At 36.6% G+C, this 19,609-nt stretch overlaps 1 protein-coding gene across 1 annotated transcript in view; it reads left to right on the forward strand.

Moving 5' to 3' along the window:
* The first annotated feature begins 580 nt into the window (after positions 1-580).
* The window catches only part of THOC2 (THO complex subunit 2), a 57,890-nt gene continuing 38,861 nt past the window's right edge, over positions 581-19,609 (forward strand). Inside the window, exons 1-9 of the mRNA XM_054213480.1 lie at positions 581-744; positions 7,838-7,896; positions 9,260-9,351; positions 10,551-10,602; positions 12,814-12,884; positions 13,646-13,767; positions 14,563-14,696; positions 16,393-16,559; positions 17,145-17,237. Of these exons, the coding sequence (XP_054069455.1) occupies positions 683-744; positions 7,838-7,896; positions 9,260-9,351; positions 10,551-10,602; positions 12,814-12,884; positions 13,646-13,767; positions 14,563-14,696; positions 16,393-16,559; positions 17,145-17,237 (852 nt within the window). The 5' untranslated portion in view covers positions 581-682. The remainder of the gene's footprint in view (positions 745-7,837; positions 7,897-9,259; positions 9,352-10,550; positions 10,603-12,813; positions 12,885-13,645; positions 13,768-14,562; positions 14,697-16,392; positions 16,560-17,144; positions 17,238-19,609) is intronic.

Below are 19,609 nucleotides of genomic sequence, written 5' to 3' on the forward strand. Positions count from 1 at the left end.
GCTTTGTTCCCATCACAGAATCTGCTTTTTTTCCCCCAAAAGAAAAACCCTTGTTGTTTGCAAATGATGCTGCTGGGATCTGACTTGTGAGCTCACAATTTGAAAAGTAACGGAACAGTCTTAACTGTTCTTAACTGTCAACGGTTCTTAACTGTCAACGTTCTAACAGATTGAAACAGGATTCATGAGGACGTTTTGTGTCACATAAACGTTAAAGGCATCTAACACGCTCAAGCGACCCCGGTGTGTTGCCTGAACTGTTTCTGCATTTGTGAAACTCCTTGCGTGCAGCTTTTTCACAAACGTGGTGAAGCGTGCTGCGTGACAAAATTACACCCGGCTCTATCCTGAATCCCCCATTATAAATGACGAGCAGGTTCCCCTAGCCCCCGGGAGTTTTAATTCGCGGGCTGTGCTAACACCCCCCTCACCGGGGTAGCCCCGGTGGCCGCGGACCAGCGCCGGGCCCTGATGGGGCGACGGCCGGGCCCGGAGAGGCCTGGGCCGCTGTGGGGCCCGGCGAGAGGGCGGGGCCAAAGCGCGCGCATGCGCGATGGATCGGCGCGCGCCGTCTCCCAGGGTACGGCGCGTCCGCGTCCCGTCGTGCCTCGCGGGCTGTTGCGTCCCCTCTGACCCGGGGCCGTTGCTCCACCATCCGGGCTCTCGGCGCCACACGGGGAAGATGGCGGCGCTGCTCCCTGCCGAGTGGATAAAGAACTGGGAGAAAGGGGGCAAGAACGAGTTGTGAGTGCGGGGTCTTGGCGCGGGGAGGCGATGGGGCGCCGCAGGCCGCCGGCCTGCGTGAGGGAGCGGGGAGCCTGGGCCTCAGCGGCCAAGGGAGGCTGGCGGGGGGGCGGCGAAGGAGGTGGGAGCGGGCGGGGAGGACGTCGCTCGGGGCTGCGTCCTTGCTGCTGGGGCTTAGGGACGAAATCCTGCTCGGGCTGAGGGCCCAGGCCGCCTTCTTATCCGGCCCTGCCTCCCTTGTGGGTTGCTAACGACCTCCGCCGAAACCCAGCCCTGGTAGCTGGGCCTAGCTCTCCTGGCGCCCGTTGCCCGCGCCCCGAGCGCCCCCTTCCTGCCTCAGTGTCAGGTTTATCGGGTGTCGGGCTCCTCTTTAGCCGGCCCCCCGTGGTAATGTTGGGCCCGGAGCCTTCCTGCTTCGCTGGCTTCACAGTGTTGACCTTTCTGGCAGAGGTCTCGGCGCCTCTTCCCACCTTTCTACCTATTCCGAGGTGATTATCGCTGTATTCTTTGATTCAGGCAAGGTAGGATGAGCTAGTCATTCCTCTTCATCCTACAAGGTAATTTTTGTGTGCTGAACGGTCTGGTTGCAACTTCCCAAATCAATCCAGGTGTGCTAGGAGCTTTCCCTTTCAGGGCCTTCTGTGTATCTGTTTTAAGTAATCTTAACTTGATGTGTTCGCAGACTGTGCTGCCTGCATTGTTTCAAGACTACATCAGTTCAGGGGCTTATTCACTAGTTTGTCTATTTTGTGTTATTATGTAAGCTTGGTCAAGCGTGTCCTGTGTACTAACTGTCTGTTTTTAGATGCCCTTATTTTAATTTTTCCATGCAGTTTTGGTTTTTTGTTGTAACTTATAAAACCCTGCAGTTTCAAGTAAGGGTGTCTGAGGATGACTTTGAGAAACGCTTCTTGATATTCACTGTTTTTGTTATTTTCTTTTCTTCATCTGTTTCAAAAGGTTGTGCAGCTATGGTAATGATCTTCCCTGTGCATGAAGAAAAAGGTAGCGGGGTAGAGAATAGAGGACGTAGAGGCTCCTTGCACAAAACACCATTCTCCCCAGACCCTCCATTTTGTAGTGAAGGGCCCCCCCTTTATAGTAATGCTATTTTTGGCTTTGGATTGTGCTAGAACCATTATCACGTTAGCATGTAAGTTTAACATGTTTTGATGTGAATGATACAAGGCCAATGAAAATCTCTTCTATACCTGCATTTCCAACAGTAATAAGTGTTCAGGAGCCCCCAAACAATGCTGAGGTTTGCATTGCCTTTTTAATCTCCTGTTTAAGATTTTTATGGCAATAGCAGAATTTCCATCCAGCATGGCCATGTTTATGCAATAAGCACAAAGGCCTTTTTATTGAACTTCAGTGTTTAGAAACTTCTATATGCATAAAAAAAATAAAATGTGTAAATGTGTACTGACGCCTTTCAGAAATGCACAAATGACTGTAACAACACAGATTGCCTTTTTATACATAACATTATCTATATGTAGATGGACTTGCTAGCTTTTCTGTAATGGTTATTAAGTCATTTTTGCTTGAAGTAGTCACATATGACTCTGGGTTTTGTAACCTACCCTATTATGATCACTGAGATTGTATGGAGTTTGCATGAGGACAGAAATTTCATAGTTGATCAGTTAATGGCAACTGCATTGTTTGCATTGAATTCTGAGAACTTATAGCTGTGTAAGAGGTAAGTTAGCTTAGCTTTTGACCATGATGAAACCTTTTATGATTCTCCCCTCCCCCTAGAGCAGTATGTCTTAACCATGATGGTAAGAAATTGTTAATCTGACCAATAAAACAAAATAATAGGCTAAATTCCTATTTTTGTGGCATTTGCACTTTATTTGGAATACTGCTTAAATGCAGTTCCCAGTTCCAGGCATGATTTAAAGAGTAGGTTGCAAAAGAAACCATGTGTTTTAAAAGAAATGTGATTGCGTCTGGATAACAGTTGTCAGTTTTTGCAGTGATCGCTCTATAAGCATGTGGAATGTGTATGAACTTACTTTCTAGGAGCAAAACAATGTATCTGTAGCCAATATTTAGAGAACTTTTTAAGAAAGTAACTTCTTTGGGGGGAATCTTCAGTGTGTAACTTTGCATTTCTTTTTCCAAAACTTCCTGTCTCCTGTTTTACTGGGGGAAAATATAATTGTGATGCTCTCTTTCAAAACTGAAACGCATGAAATATTTTTAGGCATTATTTAATGTAAAAGATACTTCTTATTTTTATTTAATTATTTATCTAATACAAATATGCTCAGAAATATAAATTAGGTCTAGGCCACAGTTCCCATCTGAGGGTTTGTGGTTTAAAGTTAAGACAATGCATTATATTGATAAACAAATTAGAAAAGCGGGGAGGGGAAGGATACTGCAAAAGGGCAAACCTGACAATTCTACCAAATACAGGATTTTCAAAAATTTTAAAAGGTGGGTGTGGTGGTGATTTTTTTGGGTGGGTTGGTTTTTTCTTTTTACTCTATGGAAGCCTGGTCTAATAAAGGCCATACATGAAGTCAGAGAACATTCACTCTTGTATGGAGGGGTTTGTTTTGTTTTTAAACAAAGTGATGGGTTTATTTGCAGGGAGACAAATACCAACTTTATTGAAAAGCAAGGATTACAGGAAAAATATTTAGCAGAAAGAAAAGATTAGTCTTATGAAAAAAAAAAATTATTTACTGTAGCATGAAATGGCGTACATGATCTGACTAGATCAGCCCGAGACAGTATTTGGCAGTTACTAGTTACCTAGATAAACCCACAACTTTATGTTTTGGGGGAATATGAAACTGTATTGAGAGAAGTAAATGTTTTGGGTTTATTTGGCATTTCAGCTTCTTCTGTGATTAATAATGGATGCCTAAGATGATCTCTGTATGTTTTCTTATGTAATAGTGAGTGGTATGGTGGTGGTCTGCCTGTGCTTGGAAACATACAAGACTTGTAATATTGCTGTAGTCTGTGGGAGATACTGTCATTGGGGTCGGGGGGGGGGAAGAAAAAGTTTGATTGTTTTATAAAGAAAACAAAATATAGGGATGTTTTAAAGAAATCCAGTAAGGAAGTTAGTTTTAAAGTGACCTTTTGCTGTGAAAAACAAGCTTATTTTTGGTAATGTTGTCAGTTTGTCGTGATATAACTGTAATACCCAAAAACCAGAAGGTAAGGATTTTGTATGTGTCTTAGAGTGTCATAATGTTAAGGCAGCATCATAGAGCTTAGGTAGCGGTGACCATTCACTTCCTAGAAATTGTTCAGAGACCTTGTTCAAAACTGTAAATGCTTTGAATTTAATTCAGCTACTAATGTGTAGTAATATCTAATACAAATACATAAATGTCCATCATGTGGTAGTTTCAGGTGTTCTTAGCTGCCAAAACTATAAATTGGTCACGATGTGGTCATCTTATCTGTCACTTTCTATTTTGTCCAGACCCATCTCTGTCTAAATACATTTTTATTAAATTTTGTGCATTTGTTTTGTTACTGCCGGATATTGTGGAGAGATTAAGTTGGAATCCGTGTGTGACTGCTTATTATGCTGATCAGTCTAGACTCCTTGTAGGCCTATTTGTATGTACTTATACTGTCCTTTGTAGCAAAATTGTGTTTTGTACAGTGTGCTCCACAATAAGGTGCTGGTCTATGACTGTAGCCCATATGGATGTTTGTAATATGCATACAATGGCAAGTACTTACTATTAGACTGATACTTTGCCTTGTTTTGTTATAGATTAAACACATCGAGGACGCTCTAGTGGGGAAGTAGGGCTTTAATAATGTACTTTGCTGGCAGTTCATGCCGTATGCTAAGCCTCAAGGTAAACTAAAGAAACTTAAGATTCTGTGAATGTGAAATTTCGAGACTCGATCTTTCAAGCACTACCAACATGCTTGTTACTTTATTTGCAGGAAGAATATTACAGTGTTGAGTTAAAGGGCTGAGACTCAGGAAAACAGAGTTGAGTTGTAGTTTTGCCATCCCGACTGCAAAATGCAGTTGATTGTACTTTATCTCAACTAGAGAACTACCCAGATCAGTTAAGTTATGCATATACGTAAATGTTTGCAGGCACATGCACTTCATGATAATTACTGCCTTATACTATGTGTGGGAGTGTAATTGAGGATATAGGACGTTGTATGTGAATTGTGAGGCTTAGGTTCAGTTGCTGGCTCTGCCATGCGAACTTGTTTGATAGGTGCTCAAAGCTGCTTCAGAATTTGTTGTTTAAACAAATCTACCCCATAATTCAAAAATTTAATTTTGAAACTTTGGTTTTCAGAAGTGATTCTGTGTCTTGTTTCGTTTTTTTAACGTACTTTCTACGTTACCCTATTTTTTAATTGTATTTTACATGTATTATACAGTTTTATCTTTGGATGAAGGGATGTAGATTTTAGTAGGGTAGGTGAGTTCTCTATCCTAAGCTTGCAGCAATGAACTACAAGATTAGTGTAGTAAAAGTTTCAAACAAACTCTTAACGGTTAAGACAACAGACAGTTTGAGTCTGTTGAACTGAAAAGTGGACCTGATAAACAGTGCCTAGGACAATGGAAATGTAAGTGGGAAAGTATTGTGTCTTTTTTCTGAATTGATTAATCATACTAATATTGACATTTTTATTCTTGTGAACACGCAAGCATTTTGATTTTAATTTATGATGCGCTTAGTTGAGAATAGATGAACTAATCTCATAGCTTGTTGGTACTGGAAGGGAGGGCTTCTGCCTTGGTTTCGTTCACCAGGGCTCTCTTTGCTGCTTATTTGACCTCCGGGTAAGATGCTTCAACTTGCAAAGCTGGCAGAAGACCTTTTTTTTTTTTTTTGACTGGTTTTCTGCCGGGTTTGTCAGTTTAACTGATTTAACGGTATGAGCGCTAGAACTGTGCGGCCAGGAAGGGAAGTATTGGTGAAAGTGTCCATTTCTGCAGCAACAAGCCATTAAATCAGCTCAGCTGTACTGCCTGACAGCATCTTCAGAAAAGGTCAGCCTCCTTTGGAAATGGGGTTGCTGTATGAAAGAATGTTAGCACAATTATTAATTTAGATCCAGAGTAGTACCAGCATCTTCTTTTCTACTACTAAAACTTAACCATGTAGATTTTCACAAAAAGAAACTTTTAATTCCCCCCCCCAATTTAATAATTGGAAATTATTAAATTGGAAATTCAATTACAAATTTACATTACAATTACAAATATAAAGCAAATTGTTTTACAGACTGATCTTGAATAGGGTTTCTTGTTACATTGATCGAACAGATTTGTGTCTTAAAGTCAAGTTGATAGTACTGTTTTGGTATTGCTGAAAAAGGAGTTGGAAGAGGTTAAAACTCTTATTTTGTATTAAGATGTACTTAAATGAACTTTTCAGTCCAAACAGACAGGGTTGATCCTCATGTAACCTGGTTGATGATATCACCTTATGACATAGGGGTCAAAGTGAGCATCACAGCAGATAATTTTTTGGAATCAAATATTTCACTTTGCTGTTATTTGTATACAGAGATTAGAAATGAGTGCTTATAGGGTAACTTCCTTATGGGGGAGCAGTAATTAAAATTTAAGAAAATCTGACTTACAGCAAATTGATACACTCTTTGGAGACAGCTGGTGAAAAAAATAATCTATTATTTCTTTTTTTAAAAAGTGCACTTACCATTCATGAAAAACAAAATAAATTACCAATTCTCCTGTTTTCCTGTCTCTCTTCTGGTTATTTCCAAATATATTGTATTCTCTTCAATAGCATTTAGAACATCTTAGCCATACCTTTGCTTTTTGCTGAGCTTGCATGTTTCTGCTGATTACATTACACATGAAATTGCCCTATTTCCAGCTGTCTTTAAAGGGTGCGTATACCTTGTATTTGCGAATTATAATCCTTTGATTGCTGGAACAGCTGTTTAATGCGGCTAGGGAGGTAATAAACTGTATAGGATACAAATAGAATGAGTAACGGATTGCTACAGGATCCTTTTTTACTGTTTATTTTTCATGATAAGCCTCTGTAATGATTGTACATACCTGTCTTATTTGAGAACATGCTTGAAAGTCGCTCCCACAGGAATTTGTAGTTTTGCCATTTTATGTAGGAATAGGATGTAGCTCTGATACTGTCATCAGTTTCTGCACATGAAAGACTTTTTGATGAAAAATATGTGAAACTTGTTCGAAAATTTGCAAGTGTGAAGAAAGCTCTTAAAATATTTGTTACTGTCTGTTACGATATAGGTAAATCACTATCTCTTTTAAAATACTCTTGCTTTTAAATGTGAAACTGCTTTTGAAGCCTCATGCAGGGATGACCATGGTGGTAGAAGAGAGGGAAAATCCTTGTACCTTGGAATTATGTCCATTTCTAAGCCATCAGTGTAGTGGAGAAGCCTGCTCTTTAAGCATTTACTTTAGAACACACAGAACTATTATTTTATTTCATGAACAGTCTGTACGGTATTTAGCGTACTTTTTACATATGGCTAATTTAGTTGAGGGAGCCCCAGGAGTGACTAAAGTCAATGTAACATGACAGGTCTCTGCATCCTATAGTGGAATCTCTTAGTGACTAGAATAGCTAAAAGTCTGTGTTGCCATTGATACAGCATAGCATCAGGAAATTCTGCACATAGTTTAATATTAAAAAAAATTTTTTGCAAGCCAGATTTTGAAAACTATCGTAGTCATAGTATTTCTATGAGAAGTGTTTCCTCATTGCTAACAACATTAGGTTAATGCTAGCACTTCTAGGCTTCCTTTCACATATTGAAATTACCTAGTGTTATCACTTTTCTGTGTGTAAGCATATGTAATGTTAGGAAGAATATTTTTTAAAGTATATGAGATATATGTATGTATGTATGAGGTCTATTAGGAGTCTTGCATTTCTTTGCTGTGTAACTTCTGTGAGTTTACTCTATGAAAATTAAAATGTCAGCCATTTAAACTGCCCAAATTTAAGATTATTTTAGCTAGAACAACAAAAGAAGAGCCCCAAAGCATTTGTGTGTGTATGCTAATATCTAACTATTTTTGTTTGGTCATTTTTTTTTATTTCTTTTATTTCAGTGTGCAACTATGTCGCGCTCTCAGTGAAAACAAAAGCCATGATAATATGGGTTTCAGAGGTAAGTTGTGTAGTTTTTTGGTTGTTTTTAATTCAATAAAAAAAGCCTGGAAACAGTATCTCTGCATGGATCTGTTTGGAACATTCATATGCAGTGACCATCAGTGTGTGCTAAAGGTGAATACTACAAATAGTAAGGCAATACAAATATCCACAACTAGGTTTGCTTTCTGATGTCCAGCTTTCTTAGATTTCTTAGACAGTAGTAAGTGGTGGCGGGATAGTCCAGTATTCATTGGTGCTGTAGAAAATGGAATTTCCTTTTAGAAACTCAACATACAACTAGATTTTTTTTTTTTAGAAGTTAAACGTATGAACACTGATGTATGCAAGTGTGGTTGTATATTGCAGAAAGTAATTTTTACTACAGTACATAAGTTACAGACTTTTTCTCCCGTGTTAGTGAAAAACACTGCTGTCTTTAAGTTTTAAATTCTCACTTTAAGAAATCTTTTGTGTTTAAAGAAAAATTAAATTTTTATTTGCTTTGCAGAAGAAAAGCTTCCATGTTACTAAGACCACAAACGTGCTGTGCTGCTCAGATAGTGTTTTGGGTTCTTGCTAATATAGTCATAATGGGCAACTGTAATAGCAGAAAAGATAAACCAAAATATTTCAATGTAAATTATAAGTAATATTACTAAGTAAGAAGAATTTGTTGTTCAACAAAGCAAAATCACTATTCCCAAAGTTTTTGAAGACAGGCCACTCTGTTCTGGACAGAGGTTGACAATTTCAGTATATTGTTTTCTTTTTATTTGTCCTTGCTGCTTTTGCAACCACTATGTTTAACATTGCAAGATTTTTCCTCAAATGCAGTACCTCTCTTCAGTGTTTCAGCTTAATATAAGCTTTTGTAAAACAACATTCTTCAGTTACGGGAGACTTTCCTTAAAAAAAAATAAAAAATAAAATCCTTGTTAAGTGTTTTCTCTCCAATTACATGTCTGTGATGAGATACGATTAAGAAAAAGTACTGGAATGTTTTCTATATATTATACTTTTTTATATATATGGATAATGTGATATTTATGAGAATTATAAGTTACAGATGTCTTTGTTAAACCAACTGCCAAGACTCAAGTTATGTGCAGGACTGTAGTTCTTCATCCCATTTCACTATTACTCCATAAACTCTCTAGGGAAAGTGTATCATCTCTTACTATCTGCTTGCGTGAAGTCTTAGATATTGCTCAAATTTAAGCTATCAGCAGTAATAAAGTAATCCCCCTCATTGGTAAGAGAAGCATATCCTCTTTACTTGTAGGGTGTCTGAGGTCTACAGCATTAGTGTAAACATTGCTTTAAAAGCTACACCAAGAATTACCTAATATGTTCCTTAATCATCTGTTTTCTTTCAACAGATATCCAACAGGCTTTGTATGAGCTTGCATACCATGTTGTCAGAGGAAACTTAAAGCATGATCAAGCTTCTAATGTTCTCGGTGATATCATAGTAAGTATATATTTGTAATAATTGCATACTTACTAAATTTTTAGTTTGTTACAGAAGTCCAAATGAAAGTCAAGCAGGATGATATTCAACAGACTTGGTTTTCCCTGTCTAAAAAGTCATTCTTGCAAGTCCTTTTTCTTCATTTGTGTGCACCTGAAATACATGTAATCTATCAGGGTTTTGTTTCTTCCCCTACTTTTTGTGGTAAGGAATAGGTATATTAATTTTAGCATAAATTAAAAATTAAATAATTTTTTTAAGGGCATTTGAAGACTAAAGTTTTTAATAAATGCTAAAAATAGATTTCACTTGCTTATGCGGCATGTCTGTAATGCCACCTACTGGTTTTTATAATTTACATCTTTCTTACAGTGTAACGATGTGCCTGTCTGCCATTTTACTACTGAGATGTCTAAGTCCCATGATTGTCTTTAAAATAATGCATTAGACTTATTTTTTGTTTGAAAAAGGTTTTTCTTAAAATACTTTGAATAACTAGAGAAAGTAGGGAAAAGAGTATTTACCTCTAAACTTCTAAGGTTACCAAATATTGGTGTTCCTAAAAGAGGGGAAAAAAAAAAACAACATTTAAAAATCCTCTGAAATGATTTCTTATTTGTAAGTTGTTAGATTGCTGTATAGATCGACATATATAGAACATGGAAAAAAAAGTACGTATTGCAGTCGTCTATTCTAGAATAATCTTTTTAGGTTTTTAGTCTTCTGCATTGGGTTAGAGAGAAGTCAAGGCTGACTTAGCATATGATAATGTTTGATCTTTAGTTACTGTAGGGGATTGTAATTTGCTTGGTGCCTGAGAAAGTATAGTTTATTGTACAGGCTGGTGCTGCTCTTCAGACAGGGAGTTCCATTGTGCTACAGAAATGGAGGTAGTAACCAGAGGGTTTTGTCCCTGGCCACTAGATACTCTTTTAAATTACATTAAAATGTGATGTTATTTCATTACATATCAATAATTAGTACAGCATTTATGTTAGATATTAGTCAATAATTGAGCCTCTTCATTATTAATCATTTATGACATTAATTATTATTAACATAATTGGTAATAATAATCACATTATTAATTAATCTGAATTTACTTTATGATGAAGTGTTTTATGTAATGGAATAAGAATTTTCTAAGTCTACATATTGGAATTTCTGTATTCACTAGGTGTGATCTTTTTCCTTTTTAGGAATTTCGGGAAGACATGCCTTCCATTCTAGCTGATGTATTCTGCATATTAGGTAAGTTGGGTTCCCTTCCTTTTCAGCATTGTGAGAGATTTGGAGAAATACATGCTTTGTGTGTTTGCTTGTTGACTTCAGGAAACTTCATTAGATCTGTAAAGCATGGCTTCTCTTCACAAAACATGTGTTGATTTTTTTTCTCAGTGTATTTGTATCTCAGTTATTAATGTCTTTTCATTCTGCTTTGTTCTGTTGTAGTTTCCAGACGTTTACCTATTAAAGGCAGTGGAAATTGATCTACTAAGAATAGTTACAGGAGCTAGCTTGTAAGAATGTTGGATGTTAGCTAATGGAATCAGCAACGTAGTGTTGTTATCATTCTTATAAGTATTTTAAATAAAAGTTGACTTACTGGTAGGTAGATCCCCCGTTCTCAGAATGTGTTCTGTAAATATTTTTCTCTGTTCAGTCACTGTTAGTGAAATGGAGCTTGTACTAATTGTCCAGAAATCTAAAGACAAATGGCATCGTTTGCCAAGTTACTGTGTGCAAACTGAGCGAGCTTTAAAGATTTGTGCTTATTCTGGTAATAACTTCTGGATTTTTATGTTGTAATGTTGATCCAGAGCAGTTTCTCTCATGTTTTTAGCATTTTAATCCTGTGTACTCTTTTTCCAGATCATAGTTTTAACTGCTTGCAGTTTCTGTCTTGTTCTATATCTCTCTTTTTTTCAACAATTTTCAGCAAATTCTTTTGACAGTCTGCTCATCACAGATCCTGGTTTGTTCCATATACTGAAGGAGTGTGACATCTTCTGTTTTGTGGCTGCCTGTGCAGAGATGGATCTAATTAAGTTTGCATATGCACCCTCACTTCTGTAACATCTAAATGATGAATTCTGACTCTGTTTTATTCATAACGTTTCATTCTGTGTACTTGTATATTTTTTTGGTAATAATTGGTTTTTATAGTGCAGTATTATACTGATACCCTTTTGTTTTTTAAGCTGGGTTAGAGAACTTAGATTAGTTTCTTCTTGAACTATTTGAATAACTAAAACTGGTGTATCTGCCTACCCTTTTTTCCTTTTTTTTTTTTTTTCTTCCCTCCAAGTTAGTATGTTGCCAAATGCCAGGCCTCCACTAGTAGTAGAGAAACAGTATGGCTAAGGAGCTAGGTTTCAAACTCTTGGGCAAAGGACACTTGACAATTTCTTGCATGTTTTTAGTGAGTTTCCTTTAATGCTTTTCCCTTCTAACCAGTATTTGCTACTATCAGGATTTTTTTTCTAATGTCATCATCTTGTAGTTAGTGTGTTTCAATATATCAGAATTTGATTTATCCACTTACCCACATTCCCTGGACTAATGTTTTTCTGCAGATTCCTCTTTGGCTGAGAGGCTTGGCTGCTAGGGTCCAGCCTGATCTGGCAAGTCTGTTGCCTCTGCTGCCACCCTGCGACATCATTGGTTTTCAGCCTGTTTGGGGCCGTCTTTATCAGACTTTTGTTGTTGATGTTTTCTCTATGGGTCTAGTTTTTCTCTGGGTATGTGTGGGGCTGGTTTTGTGGGGTTTTTTGTTTTGGTTTGGTTTTTTTGTAATGTCTGCCTTACATTCTTTTAATGAGTTTTCCACTCCTTCTGCAGCTCCTCGCTTCCTTTAATGATGTGCTTTAGACAGGTGTGCTTCCTTGGCCATTGTTTTATGGCCTGTCTTCCCACAGGAGTAAATTTATGAATTACATTCAGTAGTTGACAATGCAAAAGAAAAGAATGGAAGTACAGAATCGTAGCTAGTAAAAGACTGCAGACCAGGCATCAAATGGTAGTTACCCTGAAGACACAGGGAAAGAGACTAGAACATTACGTTAAGACTAGGATCTTGCCATTCTTTTCAGCAATTCGTTGAATACGTGTGCTAGCACAAGAAGAATCTTCTTGCACCTTGTTATTGATTCTTAATGCTTGCTATAAACCTTATTGCAACAGAGAGAAGGGCAAGAAAAATTACCATGGCATTTCTGTGGTTTCTTTTTTACCTTCTCATGAGACTTGTGGATGTTTCAGAATTTTCATCAAAATATTATGTGGACCCCAAGGTGGGTGGGTAGGTAGAAAGTGGCAAGAAGCTAGCATGTTAAAAACAAACTACTTTGCATGGTGTTATCATTAGTATTTGTCAGAATAGTTATAAAAAGAAGAAACTCATAAATTTCACAAGTAATGATTTAGTTTTTCCTTTTTTTTCCCCACCTTCTTTTATACTAGATATTGAAACAAGTTGTTTAGAAGAAAAGAGCAAGAGGGATCATTTTACCCAACTGGTATTAGCCTGTTTGGTAAGTTGGGCTTTAGAAAGTAAAAGTATATGTCAAAAAAAAAAAAAAGTATATGCCAAAATCTGACAAGAAAAATCAGAGCGTTTTGGAGCTTGCTTTTTTGCTTTCTTTTTTTTGAGGAAATAACTATTAGAATGTCTTATCAAATTCCCAAATCATTTAAAAATGCATCTTCGAAGTGTTATGGTAGACTAATGTCGTTGTCCCTTGAATTCTTTGAAGGGCTTTGAGAGAACTTAAATTTTTTCCTCCGGTCAGTTCAACAGAAATTTTGCTTCTGAAGGATGTTTTGAGTTGGACTTCTCCTTTATGCAACCTCCTCTGTCTTCAGAAGCGGCAATCATAACCACATGGAATATGCTTGATTTGTAGGAAAATTCAGTATATGAAAATAAGGCTTTTCTCCCAGAATATGGGAGAGGATGGGTATAAGCTTTGTAAATATGCAGTTCTTGGTGGTAATATCCCTAGATGCTATGCAATGTATACTTTGTAACCAGCAATTAGGCTCTAGGACTTGTTTCTTCAAGGTGCTTTTGTATATGAAATCTACTGCTGTAAAATTCCAATATCAGTTAAGTAGTTTCTCAGTTTTGTCTGCTTCTATGTTTGAAGCAGCATGCATTTAGTATCATGCTATATGATGGCATTTGAACTGGTTTCTTTGTAGTCAGAACATGTATGTAGCCTAAAGTAATAATCAGATGGTTTCTAGGTCTTTCTAATTGACAAATTTGCTGTATGTTTTTGCTGTTTTTTAGTATCTTGTATCTGACACTGTCCTAAAGGAGCGTTTAGATCCAGAGACACTGGAGTCATTAGGACTTATCAAGCAGTCTCAACAGTTCAATCAGAAATCTGTTAAAATAAAGACAAAACTATTGTAAGTTTTGGGGCACGGGTTGTTTGGGGAGTGGGTGGTGAGGGGCAATGGTAATTAATCTGGTAACAATGTTTGCTAACAGTGTGTAACGTTTCTTTTAATAAAAATACTGTTTTCTTTAGGAAATGTGTTTTATTGCACTTTAACTTGTCAGCCCTCTTAGTTTTCAAACTCTTGAGAAATGTAAAATATTTCTTAATGTCAGCTATTGCTATGGCTTTTGCTACAGTGATTCCATATGTGCAGATTAAATATTTAATTTGTGAAAAATACGAATTTACAAAGTATAAGAAAATTAATTCCTGCTGTTGTATTAGTTAAGCATAGGCATATATTTTCATAAATAAGCAAATACAGTTATATTAGTTTTGGCAACACAGGATATATTTTTGTGGCGTATGTGTGGTTTTTGTTTCTGCATCCAATATTTCTGTTGCGATCTCAAAGAACACCCTTTGAAACTAGAATAGGTCCTTAAGCACGGACTCTTACACTTCAGTTCTCCAGCACAGTGTGTAAGAACAAGCTTTACTGTTCAGTATAAGCATAATACTGCTTTTAAATGGTCTGCATTTGAAATAAGAGCTGGATTTGTTTGGAGACTGCTTGCTACCTTGCATGTATTCATTGTACTGTGTTCTGTAATTTTTGCCATAGCTCAAGTAAATGACAAGTGCTTAAAAATATGTTCAAAATTAGGATTTTGTATAACAAATTTAATATTGATAAGAGCATAAATAAGCTTCACTGTGGACATGTGTTACACAATAGTGTGTAATTTCTGTTTATTTGCAGTTATAAGCAACAGAAGTTTAATTTGTTAAGAGAGGAGAATGAAGGTTATGCAAAGCTCATTGCAGAACTTGGGCAAGACTTATCTGGAAATATCACTAGTGATTTAATCCTTGAAAATATCAAATCTTTAATAGGTAAGGAATTTGTTTTAAGGAACGTGGGCACTGGTTTTTCTACATGGTCTTATAACTACAGAGAGTGACTTTAGACTGCTGTTTGAAATCATCTGTGGATCAAATAATATGTCATGCAGGCATGTGGCGTGATAGTAACACACGTATTGGTAGATTACCTTGGACAGAATTATGACATTTGGAAGTTCCTGTTTCTGTGGCAAAATTAATTTTGGGAATGTTACGTAGTTAAACTTAATTTAGATACTGAATTTATGGTACAACCTCAAATATGCATGCTGTGATTTTGATTCATTTCAGCAGTATTTGTTGAGAATGTGCTTGTGATCTCTTAACAGGCAGATTGGAGTATAACAAAGCAATGCATTTTGCTATTTTAAGGTACCCTATTCAATGCATGAATACTCTTTTAGTCTTAAAGAAGTTCAACAAGTGAAGAGAAATGAGAAGTAGTAAATGTTCTTCTTTTATCTAGTTCTGTTTGATTTGTCCATATTTCTAAGCTAAATCTTTGCGAGTGTCACAACCAAAGTGCAAAATGCACTAAACCCAGGAAGTATCTATAATTCCCCATGTTTTAAATCTGTAATTCCCCTTTTTGAATAAAGAGTTTTAGACAATATATAGATGTTTGCTCCAGTACCTGTTTCATATGGTAGCAGTGCAGTAATGGTCAAAAAACTATGCTGCTATTTTATAAAAGATAATTTTTCATCTATCACAAAATTTTGACTGATCCTATGAAATCCCTGTAATAATATTACTTGTTTCGTAAGAGACCTAGGGAAGATAATATTTTTGCTAGTTATTATGGTAAAAAAACATGTGCTCAGTTTGAGGAGTTTCATAACAAAACACTTTTCTGCTTCTGGAATTTCAGGAATTGGAAATAGACTTCCTATAAATTGTCAATTCTTTCAAAGTACTGACTTGCAGTAGGTCCTGGTGTAGTGGAAATGGCTTTTGGGAAGGAGAGAGTGATGCAGCTATATATCTGCATAGTGGATGTGCCTGGATAAAACTTCTCATGGCACAATGAAGAAAATAGTCTAGATGTGGATTCTTTTGATATAAGTAATGTTTCTGTCTCGAGCATGTCTCCTGGAGTTTTGGTGGAAAAGTTTATATAGTAAAATACAGGTATGATTACAACATTGGCTTAAGCTGATCTATGTACTTGCACTCGCTCCCCTCAAAATAAGCAAACTGTTCTCCCTAATGCTATCAATAACACTGGATTGACAGGACAGTACAACCAGGTGGATCAGGGTCTAGCTCAAACTAGAACAATTTTTGGGGTGTAAAACAATTAGTTTCCAGCTGTCTGATCTGTGTGACAGCATGAATACGTGTGCTAGCACAAGAAGAGAGGACGCAGCCCATGCCTTTTGCTGGCACTATGGTATTAGTGAGGTTGGGTTTTTACTTATTAAATGCTTGCTGTAAAATGGTAATTTTTAATCTTTCTGTAATCTGAATTGAAAGTCCTGTTTAGTATCTCTGCCTACTTCAATTTTCAACGTAAGTCAAAGTGATTGATCCTGTATTTACAGATGATCCAGATTGCTTTGCTGTAGATAAATCCAGGCACAATTTTAACTGAAAAGAATTAACTTTAACGCATTTGTGGTTTGTTAACAGAATGAAGACAAAAAGTAGCAATGTTAAGCTTTTCTTCTCCGTTCTTCTCTACTAGGATGTTTTAACCTTGATCCGAACAGAGTTTTGGATATTATCCTAGAAGTCTATGAGTGCAGGCCTGAGTATGATGACTTCTTTGTACCACTGATAGAGTCTTACATGTACATGTGTGAACCTCAAACTCTATGCCATATCCTTGGGTTCAAATTCAAATTTTATCAGGTAATGTATTTCCATTCTTAATTTTTGGTTTTGGTGGTTGTTTGGTACTCAGTGTTGAACTGCAGTTAGTGATAACAGCTTCTTTTCCTGTAAATGTGTTTGTTTTTAAAATAAAAATTAAATTCTAAATTGTAAAATTCTAGTATAAAGAGCAATAATTTAATGATTTGAGTGGAAGTCTCTGACATATTTTAGAGGAGAACGCTTAGGATTGGCGTTAAAGAAGAGATTGTACATTATAATCAAAAGACTTGTCCCCAGGAGTGAAAAGCGTGTTTGCAAGGGAGTCACAGTTGACATTCGGTAAAATATTCAAGGGTTTTTTTAGGTGTATGGTTAGTAATTGCATACAAGCACCATAAGGTGTGAAGATAATTGAATGGGTTTTTTTCTGAAAATTCTGATTGTGTACTGCGGTTAAGTCTAGTGGCTTTGTAGTAATAGCAGTTAAATAACATGGTAACAAGGAGAACTGTGGGTTAGTATGTTTCATCTGAACTTTGAGCGGTTTCTTTTCTGTTTCCTGACCTTCTGCAGTGGTCTGTTTTGCTTTTTTTCTTAAATTTGCAATCTTGTCTCTTTTAGGATCCAAGTGGTGAGACACCTTCCTCCTTATACAGAGTTGCTGCTGTCCTTTTGCAACATAATCTCATAGATTTGGAAGACCTTTATGTTCATGTAAGTGACAGTGCTATTCTGTCAAATACCAAAACTAAGAAAATTTTAAAAAGATATCTTACGCTATTCCTAAAGCTTCAGATTTAGACGTAATGTGTAATAGCTGTATGTGTACGTGTTTTTATGCTCTTTAAAATTTCCAGCAATTTCTAATGCCTCATATTCAAATAAACACACAGTGAAATGTCAATGCTGTAACACTTTCTTTGAATTATCTGTGTAGCATCCTCTGTATTGTTTACCTCCTGCCTGAATAGGAAATAGGAGGTAAATGCCTCAGTATGCATTAAATGGCAAAGTAATGTTCCTTAAGAACTCAGCACTTGGAGTGTTCTGCCTTACAAGATCAATTTTTGAAAAAACAGGTAGGACAATCATCTCATAACATTATTTGTTTAGTTTAATAGTAGGATTTTTTAAAAACTCTTAACATATTCCTGAATAGACCTCTCATTCCATCTACAAGAATTCTGACGATTCGTTAGGTTGAAAGAGGAAAATGGAGTTACGTGTGCAGACTTAGTCAGAGAGACTTATCCTCTCCAGTTTGACAGTCTTACCAACTAAGGTGCCAATTTGGCAGATGATAAATGGAATGTTGCAGTTATAAAAATAATTTTGCATTACACACCACTCTTTAATTTCAGAATATCCATAGATATTTTAAGACTCTTAACTGTTCCACTGAAATCAAGGAAATGAGCTCTAGTTACAGCTATGGAAGTTTTGTAATGTAGTCCTGCCATTAATTTGTGTGGCAGTTAATAACATTAGTCACAATCTGACTTGTCAATAACTGGCTTCATAGGAGTATTTTGGCTAAAAACGTGTTGGGTGGAGCAAGAGTAGGAGTGCCTGTCTCAGATAATCGGTGTGGAGGGAGGAATGCATGATAATAATGCTAGCTTGTTAAGGAATGTTTGTAAGCTTACAAAAAAAAAATGCTCAGACTCAGAATTACAGTGGCCTGTGCAATCTCAACTCGAACTGTATAGGTGTGGGCATGTTTTCTGACAGTCTCACAGCTAAAATGGGCCCTGCATTCATTTATACTGTTCAACTTTGTCATTGTCATGATTTGGGCTGGACCGGCCGCTGAATGAATGACAGATGCTCTCTTTTTCCTCTCTCCCCTTCAGACAGGAGAGAAAATGAGACAGATTGAGATTTGTGAGTTGAAACTAAACTACTTTAATGAAATAATAATGAAAATAAAATAATAAAAAGAAAAGATAATAATATTAATAAGTCTGTAATCTACTTTCATTCCAGAACCTCTCTGACAGTCTTTCTTTACGTGTTTGGGATGGCGTTTTTTTCCTCTTTTCAGTTCAGGCTTAATTTAACTTGCTATGGGAGTTTCAAGAAAATAATTAGTGTGTAGGTGTTGAGTCTCAAGTGGCATATATTGTACAGCTCTTATACAATAGCAGCTGTCAGGTTTATCATTCACATCAAGAATGTTCTTCCCCCCCCCCCCCCGCCCCACCTTCCCCTTCCAACCCTGTAAGAACTGTTTTCTATTTGTGTATACATACACACAGCCGTATATAATATGTATTGCATCCTGACCAAATGATTTACACCTTAAAATTCCACGCTAGGTATTTCTTGGTGAATCTTAGGTTACTTTTGTTTTCAAATAAGAAAAGTGCAACTCTTTCAACCTTTTACCTTTCCAAGCGGGATACGTTCTTCCCCAAATTTCCATGAAAATGCAGACTTCTACTATCTTTTCTCTGAAGATGATGATGCTTTGTCTTTCTTCCTTCTACTGTCAGTTTGGGAGGACAAAAACCAGTAAAAATCTTCCCTTGTTAAAAACAATAGAAGAAAAGATTACTGTATCAAAGAGGTCATGATCCTACAATAAGTTTTAATTACTTACTTGCAGTTAAATTTTGAGTATGATTTTAGGAATCAATTTGAAGTTTGGCTTTGTCAGAAAAAGAGCTTTTCTTCAGTCTCACAACTTGACCTTTTAATTTTTGAGTGTAGGGTTATCTTCCTCATCCTGACAGTTCTCAAGTACAAGACTGCTGAGGTTTTATCATACTAGGTATCTCTTAATGTAAGATGGGTTTTAAGGAACAGATGTTACGTGTATTTAACCCACATTACTGATAAAAAGGAAATTTGGTAAGCTTTAAATGGTATTCCTTTAAAATACAGTGCAATCAAAATGTGTATCTAAGTAGGTTAACTGGGTTTCCTTGGTGATGAATTTTTTTTCCTTTAGATGAGCAAGTGAAAATTTATGCTTTTGAATATTCACTTGCTTTTAAACTACTGAATTTTGTAAATTCAAAGTATTGAAAAATACATGTGTAATTGTCACCATATATCTACAGCTGAATGGTAAATTGGAGAGG

This window comes from Rissa tridactyla, chromosome 9, assembly GCF_028500815.1.
Source record: "Rissa tridactyla isolate bRisTri1 chromosome 9, bRisTri1.patW.cur.20221130, whole genome shotgun sequence".
Lineage (NCBI taxonomy): Eukaryota > Metazoa > Chordata > Aves > Charadriiformes > Laridae > Rissa > Rissa tridactyla.